A 15,221-nucleotide genomic window follows, 5' to 3' on the forward strand; every position below is an offset into this window, starting at 1 on the left:
TTAAAACAAATTTATGAAAAGGTGAGATTTGTTCTTCACAGGGAAGCACATGCTAAAATAAGCAACTTACTACTACAAGCCAGGATGGCCAAGGCTCTGGTTTCACTAATCTGAAAATCAGAACACGTTTTTTCTTTTTCTTTTCTTTTTTTTTTTGCATGGTCATGTACCGGGAATCGAACCCGGGTCTCCGGCATGGCAGGTGAGAACTTTGCCACTGAGCCACCGTGGCCTGCCCAGAACACGTATTTTATTGGAATTTCTTTTCTACCCAAACATTTGCTCTTGCCCTGGGACACAGTGACAGGTAATGACAGTCAACTTTTAAGAAGCGGGGTTGCTGATTCTCTCCCTTAGTTTTCCCCCTTGCTGATGTGCTAAACTGGTGTGTTAGATATTTGTGTGACAGCAGCAGCGCAGTTAGAACTGGGGTTTGGCATCCGGAAGCGCAGTATTAACAATAACAAACAACAACTGCAAAAGCAAGCCAGCAGCATCTTAAAACTTCAAATAAACTCGTAGTGATGACTGTTTTTAAACTTTCTTCACATAAACATTTCACACAAATATAGGTGCTTTTCGTTGCAAACAGATCTGTAAAGCTTGCAAGAAAAAACAACACTCTAGAGTCCTATAAGACTAACCCAAAGAGCTGGCAATTTAAAGTGATTTTGAACATAAGCTCTGCTTGCTCCTGGAACAGAAGACTTTTACATTTGAGAACACGGTAGTGTTCTCAAAACACTGTTTTAAATGATTGGTCCAAGACCACAAAGGATTATTACTTTGAATCAAGGAATTCAGACTTTAGGCCTTATTTTATCCACAAGGTTTTCTGTAGGGGGAAAAAAAAAATCTTGTTACCTCCCAGGGGATTAGAGATTGGGACATTAACATATTAGTGATTAAATGAAAAGTGTGCTGAAAATGTCTAGTACAGTGCCAAACATGAAGTATGAGTGTAGGACACAGGTAAAGCATAGTTGCTTTCACCCACCTTCTCCAGAAATACTGGATCCCAAATTCAGCCTGTTATAGAAAAAAAACCACACTGATACTCCTAAATTTCTTCAGTAAGGGGTCTGACTTATTTTAAAATTCAATGTCATATCCTCCCATGGCTCAGAGCAACTGACTGTGAGAAGAACTTTTATTTATAGGTGAGACCGAGCTGCCCAGCAGAGCCTTCATCCAAGAAAACAAGTGACAATTGGGACTAAGGAAATTAACTTTCAAATCACCTTACAGCTTTGAAAATAGCATTCTTATCTAATTACTAACTGGGACTTACTCTGTATTATTTGAAGCCAGGGTTAAGAGTAACACCATGTTTTGTTTTTTTCAAATCTAATGCTAACAAGGCTACACTGCTGAATGCAGAACATTTACTACTAAAAAGCAAACAAATTACCCTCTTTAACCTCTTTCAGTTGGGAAAGAAAACATCTCCCAGGCATTTCAAGAGACATACCACACCCTCTTACAAAACGTTTCTTACAAAACATCAGAATTTTATCTAGATTATCATTTCTTAAACTGCAGGTCTCAACCCATGAATGGATCCTAAAAACGATTTACTGGGTTACAAGCAGCCTTTTAAAAAGGGAACAGAAAAACGCCAGGGTGTATTTAATAATTAACTTATGACTCACTTTTCAGTGATACTGTATGTACATGGATATTGGATGATGCTGTAATATGCATTTCTTATTGTGGGTTGTGGTCAAGAAAAGCTTGCAAGCCATTCATCTAACCAAGCTGTCATGCTATTGGATTATATGATTACACACACAGTTTTTTTTTTCTTCCCCAAACAAAGGCATACAGTTTAGCACAGGGTGTTTTTAAACACAAAAGGAATGGAAGCCAGCATTGCTTATGGCATATGATGGCCTCAATCACTCCAGTGAATGTTCAATATTAGCACAGCTCGATCTCAAGTAGCCAAGGTACAAGCTTGAAAGAGACTGCAAACAAGGAACATAACAGAAACTGGTACAGCAGGAAGTGGGAAATTGGGAAGCATCATCCCCGCCTGATGCTCTGGAGCACGTTTCAAAAAGTTTATTCCATTTGCAGCTGAGGGTTCACTTCTAACCATTTCACGGAAAGAGGGAAGGAAACCGATATCTGCTTCTAAGAGACAGAACGCTTGGAATCCTCAAGATACCTGAAACACAGTTCAGCAGAACCGGCTCTCCCGCCAAAGTCTAAGTGTGAACATCAAAGTGAAATACCTCACCCCCCTCCCCGAATGGTGCTCATGCTCCCCAGAGAAGGCAGGGTGACTCGGAGAGGAAGATTCTGCCTGGCTGGGTGGGCTACAGGAAAACCCAGCGAGAGAAATCGAAAGCCTCCTCTCCACACGGCCAGGCAAGATGCCCTGGGCTGGCGCTGGGACAGGGCTGGCCTGGCCGAAGGGAGAGGCTGTCTTTGTACGAGGCCCTGCCCAGATGCCACGTTGAGATGCTCAAGGACAAATGGGAAAGTTTCTTCCTTACTCCCATCTTCCTGGGCCCCTACTCCATCGTCTAGAGTCAACTTTCAACTCCCCCCTCCCTCTTCTCCCATCTCCTTTGTTTTGGCCACAATCCTCGCCTCCCAGATCTCTCCGCTGGGTCACTAGCTCCCCCCACCCCCTTATTCCCTCGCGCCCCCGGGCCCCACGTCCCACTCCTGTGGCGTGGGTCGGCCCCCCCCCCCCCCCGGGCTTCCGGCCGCCCGCCGGGGAGACAGCCCGGGCGGGATTCACCGCCCTCCCCACTGCCGAGAGGGAGGGGGAAGAGAAGAGCGGGGGCATAGCGAGACCCGAGCCGTGGGAAGCAGCCACGGACCGTCGTGCCGAGGCCCTCCGGGGCCCCTCCTGCTCCATGTCGCCGAAAGGCCACCCCCTCGTCGCGACGTTCCGCACCCACCCTCCCCACCCCGCGGCAGGAGCCGGCGCCTCTGCTTACGTGCAGTCCTGGTTGAAGGAGAAGCAGCTGAGCGCCGCCTCGACCCCGCCCGGGGGGTTGTCCCGGGCTTCGGCCTCCATTGGGGGCTCGACCCCGGGAAGCCGGAGCGCGGGGCCGGCGACAGCCACCTCAGCAGTCGGCTAGCGCCGGCTCGGCGGGCCGGGACTCCGCCCCGAGGCCCGCCCCCAGCTCGCACCGCCCACCCTTGCTGCACCGCCCCTTTTTCCGGTCTCAAGGAGGCGAGCAACTGACAGGGCGGGGCCTCCGGTGCCCCCCGCCATTGGCTACGCAGCAGGTGGACCCGCCCTCTTAGCCAGTCCACGGCGGCTGTGGGCGGAACCGTCTTGCTGGCGGCCCGCCCCCAACCCCGTGACACATATCACCATTGGGCGAAGGCGCGTGACGCAAGGGCTGCAGGCCACGTGGTCGTGTTTTCATTGCCAGAGAGACGCCGGGGACGGGAGGAGGCCAGAAGCCGCGTGGTTGGGGTGGGGTTTGCGGTCTCCCGTCCCGAAGCTGCGTCCGGACAGCCGCAGAGCAGACAGGCGGACGCGCTTGTTTCCACCCCACGCAAACCCCTGTCGTGTGCGACTCTGCGCCTATTAAACTTCTTAAGGGAGCGACCAGAGTTCAGCGAAGAGCGTTAGACGCCAAAGCCCCGCTTGTGTAGAGTCTTCAAGCTGCCTTGAGAAGAGCTTTTAAAATGAGGAAGCTAAGGCCAGGCAGATAGAAAGTTATCTTATCCGTTGCCCTGCTGTTGAGAACTCTTACTAAGGGCCAAGTAGTAACAGTTTTGTATTTATATATATTCTCTTTTTTTTTTTAATTTTTATGATACCTTGTGAAGAAAGCGTATTTCCAATTTGCAGAAGAGGTCACTGAACCAAACGGTTCAATCATTTGCCTAAAGCAACACAGCTGGTGTATTTTACGAAATGATAGTCATGAAGACCTAGCACAATTAAAAACACATAATTCCAACTGAATCCTGACCAAGGATCTCTGGTCTCAGGCGAAATGCATGTTTCCGTGTAGAGATAGTGTTGAAGCGGTTTACGAGCCGGTAGCCCCACCAGCTGTGGATTTATGATTCTTGATGCATTTTTAATTCTTTTTCAATTTTTGCAGATAAAGTTATATCTTACTTATTTTGTACCACAGCATTTTGAATTGGCGTGGTTCAAGTTTCTCTAATTTGTGGGCAAGCTATATGTATTTTGGAACCTTTAGCCCCAAATGGATAGGCCGAGACGACTATTTCACTGAAGCCGCTTTGATTGTGTCTGGGGCCCAGCTTGCTGGCTCCTCCTTCGGTTGAATGTTTGGTTTCGGTTTTCTGAGATGCAAGTAGAGGTATCTACCCTAAACTCTATTTAATCTTTCTGTCAACTGATGTAAAAATACTTCCTCTTTTAGATCCACAGGTGTTCATTCTACTTCAGTTGGTTGTGTAATACTGTAAGTGAAAAGAACGGTCTTTGGGGTGCTTTAACTGCATCATGGTTGTAGCCTCTCTGATTAAAGGCACTCCACCCCTCCAACACCCCCAGTTCAGCCAGATGCTGGCAGGCCTATCTCCTCTATATAGAAACCGAGATTCTGGCGTTGTGGGTGCTAACTGTTGCAAGGACTACCTAAGGTAGTATACACAAAATGCACGGTGAGGTTTTTAAAGTGGAAGCTATTATTTTCAGGAGTTAGGCGTATATGAAGTAGAGTTCAGAGCTGGTGTTAGTTTTTGAGCAGAAGCGTTTCATGATTAAAGGGGTGTGCCAGGCAGATAAACTGGGCCGGGGTGTGCAGAAATGATTAGAAGGAGTGAAACCTAGAAACTTTAGGGGACGAATGCAAAATTCTAGGAGGGAAGCGATGTGAGAAGCTAGGCTAATGTGAAGGCAGAAAACCCAGAAATGTTAGGGCAAATCCCATGAGTTGTGTTGAGGCAGTGTTGTCCAATAGAAGGATAACAAGATCCACAAATATGAGCCCTATATTTAATTTTAGATTTTTTTTGCTAGTAGTCACATTAAACACAAGTAAAGAAACATGCAAATAAATTATGAGTAGCTTTTATTTAACCCAATATATCAGAAATCTTATTTCAACTGTGTAATCAGTATAAACAATTATTAATGGGCTGGCTATCATTATTATTTCAGTTCTAAGTGAGGGAAATCTGATATGTATTTTTTCAGTTGCAGCAATGTTGACAACAAATGCATATTTTTAGAAAAACACAGTGTGGACCAAAGTAAATGAATCTGCTGGCTAGGTGTGGTTTGTGGAGGGCCAGTTTGTAACCCTTGCTAGAGGTGTAGGTATCCTTTTGAGAGGTTTTCTCCTCAAAAAAGAATTTTAGGAAGGCTATTCATATAAAAAGCCATGGAAAAGATTATAAGTAAGAAGTATTACATTTATTTGCCAGTCTGATTTAAAAAAAAAATTCTAGTTCTGTGGGAGAAAAAAGTCCTGATTTGAATGTTGAGCTTGTGCCACCCTAATCCTTCCACGTTCTTGGAGTAGAAGTTTCTCTGCTAAATAACAGTGACAAAGGATAATGGGAAGACACCCACAGCACAAACAAACAGCACATAACCCTATGCAATGGGAACAAGATTTTGACTTTTTCTCGAAATTCCAACATGGCCTTCTTTTCCCAGAAAAACATCCATTATTTTCAGGACTAGTAAGTCAGCAAAATTTGGAATAATAAAGATGGGATCTGGGAAGTAAACGTCCTCGGCTAATGGGAAGACTTCCTGTTTGTGTGACCATCGGGTTGTAACTGTAAAATGCTGATTAGGACACGCAGAAGGCGTTAATGGAGGAAGTTGGAAATGAGACATCCTGTCTGATGCAACCCTCGTGTCACCCAGGATAAGTGCCCATAACACCCGGACGCCTGTAATTAGGGTACTACTAGGTGAGTCAACACCCCTCCTGTCCTCTCCTTTTTATAAATCTCTTCTATTTTTATCAAACCAAGTCACAGAAAATGAATTCCTTTTTCTTTCCCCATATGTCTTCAGCACTCAGAACGTGAACTGAATGAATTGAACCGCAACAGACAAGTGTGTGACAGTACTTTGAGAAAGGGGGAAGGGGCCCAGGAACAATCTCGGATGGGCAGGATTTTGGGTCGGGGGAAGAGAGGGGAAGGGGAAATTGTTTTGTGTCACAGTGTGGAGGAGGCTACTGTCAGGAATCAGCCTGACATTTCCAGAGGAAAAGGAGAGGGGCTGGGCTTTAGGGTGATTTTTGGGAAAAGGGATGATCCACTTTGGTCAACAGAAAGGGCCCTACTAGAGCTGGCTGAGCAGAATGCTTGACTGGACTTTTGTTTCAATAATAGGCACATGGCCACTGTGAATGAAGAGCCCCGATTCTAGGCCCTTGCTCCCAAAATGGAACCATAATTTCTGTTTTTATTGACTGAAAAAGGAGGTGGAGGAGGGGGGTGCGACACAAATAACCATTCTAATATTCCTTGACTTTTATTTTGCTTGCAAGAGTGAGAAACAGTGGTGTTTCACTGAAGAATGTAACTGGTGTCTTTGTTTTCATTCTCTCCCCTCTTCTGTCTCATTCTTGCTTCCAGATTTATCCTTCAAAATACCGAGGTACATCACAGGTTCTCCATAAATACTTGCTGATCAGCTGATGTTCATGAAGGTGGTAGCTTTCCAGCTGTACACCTGCTGACACATGGGCCGCTAAGGGTCTGTTACCCAGACAGTGCAGAGGAGTTGGTACAGTGGAGTTGGTGCTCACAAGGCCCTCCTAAGAGCAGCCAAGAATGCAGAGAAGGGCTGAGCAGGCCAACCCATCACCCTGACTTAAATTTTAGAGTCTAACTATAGTGATACCTGGCAGGGAAGCAAACCTTTACAGGAGCTTGGTTTGGAAACTCACGCATTTTCTCACTGATTGCTCAACTGTCGGGTCCAGAAGCTTTTATCCCCATCGAAAGCTGCAAAAAGGTTGAGAGAGATTTGTTAAGATGCAGATAGCCCTGGTGCTTTGTGAACTTTGCCCTCCGTTCTACTTGGTTCCGAGGTCGCCATTCGGTTCTGCCTCTCAGATGTCTGTGGTTCAAGGCTAGAAATAGAACTGGCATGGGAACCTGTACTTCATCCTATAAAGGGACAGAGAGGCAAGAGTCAAGAGAAGGAGATGGGATGGTGCCAAAAGGGCCACATGCCAAGCTCGAAGGGGCGGACGCACAGCCCTGCAGCTCTCCAGAGGGGGCAGAAGCTGTGCTTGTGTCCGCCAAGCGTGCCATTAGAGGAATTTGGAAACAACCTTCCCTCCCAAGCACACATCGACCCCATCTCGTGGGCCAGGGTGGATAGCTGCGAAGTGGGACTTTCTGACTTGGGCTTCTTCCCAGTCTAGAGAGATGGTGGATGAGGGGCCAGTACTCCTCGGAATTCATCACCTTAGGGAGGAGGTCATCTCTTGGGCTACTGGGGAGGAGGTCAACCCAAGGCTGCTGGGAGGAAGACTCCCACGATTCTTGGTAAACAGCGCCATCTGGTGAGCCATGGAATTAAGTTCTAGGTGGGAAAACACCACCAGCCAAGATTGACCTTAAGGGAAAGCCAGGCTTGAGTGATGAGATGGGTGAATGCGAAAGCCCTGACAGAAGAGTCCCGAGAGTCCCCCATGTGTTCTTCCATACCTTCTTTACTGTCCATAAATGGACAAAACAGAGGCCTCCCTCACTGCTTCCTCCGTGGGAGAAGTTTGAAAGGGGCTGGCACATTCATTCATTCGTTCGACAAGTATTTATCCAGTGCCTATTATGTATCAGCCTTGGTTTCAGATGCTGGGGATTTACCACTAGATAAAGTTAATAAAAATTCCTGCCTACATGTTTTAGTTTACCAAAGCTGCCAGAATGTGACAGACCAGGGGTGGATTGGCCTTTAGTAAAAGGGGATTTATTTAGTTAAGAACATAGTTCTTCAGAGGAAAGGCAGCTAACTTTCACCTAAGGTTCCCTGTTACAAGGGGAGGGCACAGGGTGACATCTGTTGGCCTTCTCTCCCGGCTTCTGGGTTTCAAGGGCTTTTCCCCAGGCGATTCCTTTCTGCATCTCCAAACATCTGGGCTGAGCTGCAAGTGCTGAGATGAGGTATGCTAAGCTGCTTGGGCTGCACTGCGTTGAGCTGTCTTCTGACCTCTCTCTTTTAAACCTCCAGCTAATTAAATTAAACATCATTCATTGCAGAAGGCACTCACCTTAGTGAATGGCTGATGTAATCAGACGTAGATGAATTTCACATGCTAATGATTCAAGGCCACAGTGCCAGAACGAGGCACCATCTCCTGGGCAAGTTGACACCTGAACCTAACTACCACACCACATGAGCAGGGAGACCATAAACAAGAAAAATAAAGAAAATAAATAGTAAGTTATGTGGTGATGAATGCTGAGAAGGGAAATAAAGCAGTGTAAGGGCCCTTGGACTTTTTATTTGGAGAGGAGGCAGAGTTGTGATTTTAGATGGGAAGGCTTCACCGGAAGGTTTCATTTGAACTAAGTCCTGAAGGAGAGAAGGGAGCATGCTATGCAGCCACATGAGAAAAAGCATTCAAGGCAGAAGGAACAGCAAATAGACATGGAATAGCAAGGAGGCCAGTGGGGCTGGAGTACAAGGTGGAGGGTGTGGTGGGAATAGTAGGAGATGAGGTCGGAGTGGTCATGGGGCAGGGGAGCTACCCTGAGTGAGAGGGGAAACCACTGGAAGTTTAACTTATCTTTGAATAGACTCACCCAAGTGGCTGTGTTGAAAATAGATCAAAGCTGTCTTAGGAGATTCACAAGTCACCTTAGTGCCATTAGAGGAATTTGGAAACAACCTTCCCTCCCAAGCACACATCGACCCCATCTCGTGGGCCAGGGTGGATAGCTGCGAAGTGGGACTTTCTGACTTGGGCTTCTTCCCAGTCTAGAGAGATGGTGGATGAGGGGCCAGTACTCATCCAGAAAGCCCAGCATCACATTTATTTAGCATTGTTTAACAAGTGTTTCCCAGGCTTATTTAAAGACTACCTTTCTTCCAAGAATCCCCATGAACTTCCTGTGGGACTTGAGAAAGTGAGTGTTCTAGTTTGCTAGCTGCCGGAATGCAACACACCAGAGACGGATTGGCTTTTAATAAAAGGGGATTTATTTCATTAGTTCTTCAGAGAAAAGGCAGCTAACTTTCAACTGAGGTTCTTTCTTACGTGGGAAGGCACAGGGTGATCTCTGCTGACGTTCTCTCCAGGCCTCTAGGCTCCAACAACTTTCCCCGGCATGATTTCTTTCTGCATTGACAAAGGCCAATGGGCTGAGGTGCTTGGGCTGTGCTATCTTAAGCTCTCTCATTTAAGCACTAGCCAATTAAATCAAACATCATTCATTGCAGCAGGCACACCTCCTAGCCTACTGCAGATATAATCAGGAAAAGATGAGGTTCACACGCCATCGGCTCATGTCCACAGCAACAGAACTAGGCACCTTCACCTGGCCAAATTGACAACTGACTCTAACTACCACAATGAGAATCAGCGCTGATGAGCAGGTCACACACAAGGCCAGCACTGAAGAGCAACAGAAAACAGCATTTACCCCCAGGCCACACCACAGCTGCAAAATGACTATTATTGAGTGATAACTTCTTTTTTATCAATGCCTTTCCCCCTCCCCCCCGATTCATTCCTTCCACCTCCCAAACAAAAATTCCTGAGATGTCCAGTGGTTAACCTGCCCTGCTCTGTGACAGCGTCCTATCCAGAGCAGATTCCTGCTTCTCCTACCCATCTCTTCTTAGAATCATTAGCACAAACCCCAGCCCTCCAAAAAACCCCTTTCCATAGCCTCTTTGTGAGATGCACATGGCTCATTTGGATTATGCAGTCCCCTGCTGCAGCAAGTTAATGAAACCACATCGACCAGGTTCATTCCTGGTGGTTTTAACCTGTGTTATCAGACCTGAGTGTTTCAGAGAAAAAAGTTTGAGAAAAGCTGGATGAAATGATTACTTCCTACTCTAAAATACTGTGACTTTAAAGCTAAGACATCGCAACCCATTTAAAATGTTTGGGTATACCAACTGAAAAACAGTGTATCCTGAACAAAAGGAGTGAGCACTATAGTGTGAATTTAAAACAAAGGAAGGATTTATTATTTTTGTAGGTGGCTCTTCTCTGTCTAGTTCCTCATCGTGCTGACATTTTGGCTGAATGTTTGTGCTGTGGGCTCTGTTGGCTTGATCGAGCTTAGGGCCCTTCCCTCCTGCTCTGAACTCCCCTGGACTTTCTCAGGCAATAGACAGACGTCCAGAGGAGGGCCAGATTGGGTCTAGGCAAAACAATGTACAACCTTCATTGTAGCAAGAATATGAGGTATGGTGATCTTCAGAATCAGACTTGCATCTTAGGTTATTACAGTAGCAGATGCAGGGGAGAGGATGGGTGTAGTAGAGAATGTACGGGGAGGGAGGGGTCACTAGAGGCAGAGACCAGGTTGGAGGCTGTTGCATCAGTCCAGGTTAGAGATGATGAGATGGGAAATCAACTGGGACCTGGGGGATGGAGGTAGAATCTTTAGGACTCAGTGGCCAATTAGATGTGGGAATGAGCAGGGACAGATCAGCGTGGAGAGTTGCGTTCAGAATAACGTGGGTTTCTGCGAGTCTCATTGGCTTATTCTTACAAATGTGGTTGCATTTGTAATAATAAGAGTTACCCTATTTTCACTCGCTCTTGCCTATACAGTCTATAGGACATTCATCGACTTTCAAAGCTTTTCCTAATCCCTGAACACCTCATGCATGCAGGGGACTTTTCCTTTTGGGTATGTCCATGTGGATGTCCTTGCTGGTGAAGGGCCTTAGGGAGATACCCCACTACTGCCCCAACTTCTGATGTCCACTGTGACAACACAAATTTCATGCCACTCCTGCAAAGCTGCTAACCCTCGGGATTTTCAAGAAGTACTGGATCCCCCAGAGCTCTCACCAAGCCAAAGCCATCCTCTATTCTCAAGGCTCCCTCCCCGATTTGAGATTAATGCCTTGTATAATACATGTGAGCATTTTACAGCAAATGGTGCAGTTTAGAGGATGCATGCTCCTCTAAAGACCACTTGCATTTCTGACACCCACTACAAATTTGGGGTGGAGGGGGTGCTATTTTAGTTTCAATGTAATGGGTTGGCTTAAACAACAGGAATTTATTGGCTCATGATTTTGAGGCTAGGAGAAGTCCAAAATTGAGGTGTCATCAAGGTGATGTTTTCTCCAGGAAGACTATGGCCTTCTGGGGCTGGCTGCTGGCGATCCTTGGTTCTCAGCTTTTCTGTCACATGGCAGGGCACAAGGTGGCCTTTCTTGGCTTCTCAATTCTGTTGACATCCGGCTTCTGGCTGCTCCCTGTGGCATTTTCTCTGTCTCTATGGCCTTCACTATGAGGCCTTCAGCAATAGGATTAAGACCCATCCTGATTTACTTGGGCCACACTTGAACTGAAATAACCTCATGAGAAGGTCCTATTTACAAGGGGTCATACCCACAGAAATGGATGAAGATTGAGAACATGTTTTCCTGCAGTGCATAGCTCCAAATCAGGTAGATTCCCCAAACAACCCTCAGGTTCAGTCATATACTAGAAGAACCCACCGAAAGTTGTTATACATATGCTGTATTATGGGGGAAGGACCCAGATTAAAATCAGCCAAGGGAAGAAGCACCTAGGGAAGGGTCTAGAACTACAAATATGAGGCTTCCATTGTCCTCGCTTCGTGGAGTCAAGGCAGCATTACTCTCCCAAGATAGGTGTGTGGCAATAGGCACAGAGACTTGCCAACTAGGGAAGCTCACCTGAACCTTGTGTCCAGAGTTTTTATTGGGGCCTCATCATGTAGACATGACTGATGGATTGATTGATCTTGGTCCCCAAGTCAACTGAAATGATGTGACCCCAAGCCTCCATCCTAAGCCACACTGTTATTACACGGTGTGACCCGAAGCCCCCAGGCAAATAAGGAAACTCCTTTCAGGCATGATGTTCCAAGGGCTCAGAGATTACCTTCCAGAAGTCAAGGGCAAAGACAAAATCTTCTCTTTGTGCTGGGTTAATTTTTTTACTACACACATTTAGAAGTTTATTCATCTTCAATGCCATAGTTCTCTGTCATCATAAAACTCAGACGGGAGGACATGAGGCCAAAGCAAGGTATTTATGTCTAAGGCAGACCCTGGGTGACCTCTCTGACCTATTCTTTCATTATTATATTTTATTCTAAAACCTCTCGATGCACCACCAGTTCTTCAGATAGGCTGGGACATGGTTGCATCCCAGCTTGGGCTCAGCCTGTGAGTCTCCACCATGTAGGTTTCTGCTTAGGGTGGAGAGTAGGCCTGATCACTACGGTACATGATACAAAAAGAGAAACCTGAACCGTTGGTCCCTGTGATGGTAAAGTTCATGTGTCAACTTGGCTTGTGTTCTAGTTTGCATGCTGCTGGAATGCAATATATCAGAAACAGAACTATTTTTAAAAAGGGGAATTTATTATGTTGCAAGTTTACATGTTCTAAGTCTGTGAAAATCTCCAAATTAAAACAAGTCTATAAAAATATCCAATCTAAGGTATCCATGGAAAGATGCTTTGGTTCAAGGAGGCTGATGATGTTCAGGGTTTCTCTCTCAACTGGAAAGGCACATGGCAAAATGGTGATGTCTGCTAGCTTTCTCTCCAGGCTTCTTGTTTCATGAAGCACCCCTGGGGGCATTTTCCTTTTTCATCTGCAAAGGTCTCTGGCTGCTTGGACTCTCGTGGCTCTTTCCAAAGTGGTTCCCTCTTAAAGGGCTCCAGTAAGCAATCCAATCTTGAATGGGTGGAGACACACCTCCTTGGAACCATCTAATCAAAAGTTACCATCCATGATTGGGTGGGTCACATCTCCATGGGAACAATCAAAAAGCTCCCATCCAGCAATATTGAATGAGGGTTAAAGGACATGGATTTTCTGGGGTCCACCACAGATTCAACCCGGCACAGCTTGGTTATGATGTCCAGTTGCTTGGTCAAGCAAGCGCTGGCCTGATTGTTGCTGTGATGGTTTTTTTGTGGATTTAAATCAGTAATCTGGGATCGCAGCTATGATTGATTAAATCTACAAATAACAAAGGAGATTGCCTTCAGTGATGAGAGAAGTCTCCTCCAATCAGTTGAAGCTTTTAAAGGGAGAACTGATGATTTCAGTAGTCAGGAAGAAAAATTTCTATTTCTATTTCAGCCAGCCAGCATCTCCTGGGGAATTCATTGAAACCTGCACTGGAGTTTCCAACTTGTAGCCTACCCTATGGAATTCAGACTTGCCAATTCCTATGGTTGTATGAGACAATTCGTATTATAAATTTCATAATATTTACATCCATCTATCACCCATCCATCCATCTGTCTATCCTGTTTGTTCTGTTTCCCTGGAGAACACTAACTCATCCCTTTACTGGGAAGATTCTGTGGGGCATCAAGGAGGGAATGTCTAGGAGGACTTGATTTCTGGGGCTCAGGGAAATATCTGCAATGGAGAGAGAGATTTGGGAGTCAACAGTTAAGAGGTAGTAGCTGAAGTCAGGAGAGGAGACGAGATGTAATGGAAAATGTGTCAGTTGGTGAAAAACTGGAATGAAATGTCCTGGTTTGATGTTTTGAGAATTCCTTTAATTTTGGGAGCACTATCAGGAAGGCGACTGGGCTTGTGCACTGAGCTGGCTGCAGCAACTGTCACACTCGGCAGACTAAGTCGCACATTGCTGATGAGTGAGAACCTCTGTTATAAATGGAAATGTGGGCTGGCAAATGCTCGGCTAAAATTGAATGCACCAGTTTATTTTGGTACCTATTATGTACATGCTCTCCTATTTTTCTTATTGATTGCAAATTCACATGAGGCTTAAAGAGCTACAGTGCTTTCCAAAAACGTGACAAGTAAGTTTTCACTGCTGCCTGTCTGAAGTGGGAAAATTGGACTTTTTGTTATTTCTTTGAGGTCTGAAATACCCTTTGGTGGGCTGCTAATTCCTTATGACGGTTCAGTTCCAGAGACTAAAGATGTTTCCTTAAGAACCCTAAGGAAAAACATCAGCAGACAAGCAAATCTTAAAAAATTTGAAGTGGCTCTTTTGTAGACCCTCAGCTCTTCTCTGTCTCCTTCCTCCCTGGGGATTTGTCCTCACACATGGGGGTTTAAGTCAGCCTCTATCTACAGATGACTCTTGTTTGACCTCACTCTGGAATGATCTGCTGCTCTGGCTTTCATCCCAGAGGACATCAACATGGCCTTCTGTTCACATTCCTGATGGGCTCCCTTTCTCCTGAATTCTTGAAAGAATCCTCCTTCAACGACTCTCAGGGAGCAGTAAGAGAACTTGTGAAAAAGAGATTATCCAACACCAAGGATAGGAATCACCCATTTTGCACCATTTTATGTGTTGATTGATTATGTGATAGCCAATTATTCTCCTCTCTTATATTCTCCCAATCCATGAATATAGTATAGGGTCTTAGGTGCTTGTGAAATGAGGTATGGAATTTCCCAGAACCACAGAGCCCAATTCCCTCCACCACCAGGGACTCTTATCACTGGAGCCTGTGTGATTCCTTTAAAGCAGTTATCATGACCTGAAATTTTCAGGTTTATTTATTTGCTTGCATGTTTAATGTCTTTTTCCTCCACATGGAATGTAAGCTCCATGAGGGCAGGGTCTTGGGTGTTTTATTCCAGCACTACAGTAGTATTAGTCTATGCTGCAGGGCCCCATGAAATATTTACTGAGTGAGTCACAGAATAATCAATAATTTATAAAAAAAGATTATTCCCAGACCTAGACTAGCTTTCCATTAACTCATAATGTGCCTTTTAAAAAAAAATGTCTCTTGAACAATGGTATTGTATAAAATGTTAACTATATTAGTAGCTTTCAAACTTTGGAGGCCCACTTTCATCCCCTTAAAAAGTATTGAATGCTCCAAAGAGCTTTTATTCATGTGGGTTTTATGTATCATTACTTACTATATTAGAAATTAAAATGGAGAAGAATTAAAAATATTTATTGTCATTTAAAAATAATAAGCCCATTACATGTTAACATTAATAGCATGCTGTTTTTCTATTTCTAAAACAACAAAAATAGTGATAGAAGAGACATTATTGCATGTTTTTGCAAATCTCTTTACTGTCTGTCAGAATAGAAGACAGTTAAATTCTC

The 15,221-nt window shown here is 45.2% G+C and overlaps 1 protein-coding gene across 1 annotated transcript in view; it reads right to left on the bottom strand.

The window, feature by feature from the left end:
• WIPI1 (WD repeat domain, phosphoinositide interacting 1) overlaps window positions 1-3,132 on the bottom strand; it is a 33,250-nt gene extending 30,118 nt beyond the window's left edge. The window contains exon 1 of the mRNA XM_077163672.1: window positions 2,955-3,132. Within this exon, the coding sequence (XP_077019787.1) occupies window positions 2,955-3,034 (80 nt within the window). The 5' untranslated portion in view covers window positions 3,035-3,132. The remainder of the gene's footprint in view (window positions 1-2,954) is intronic.
• Window positions 3,133-15,221: the final 12,089 nt, after the last annotated feature.

Source organism: Tamandua tetradactyla, chromosome 6 (genome assembly GCF_023851605.1).
Source record: "Tamandua tetradactyla isolate mTamTet1 chromosome 6, mTamTet1.pri, whole genome shotgun sequence".
Taxonomy (NCBI): Eukaryota; Metazoa; Chordata; class Mammalia; order Pilosa; family Myrmecophagidae; genus Tamandua; species Tamandua tetradactyla.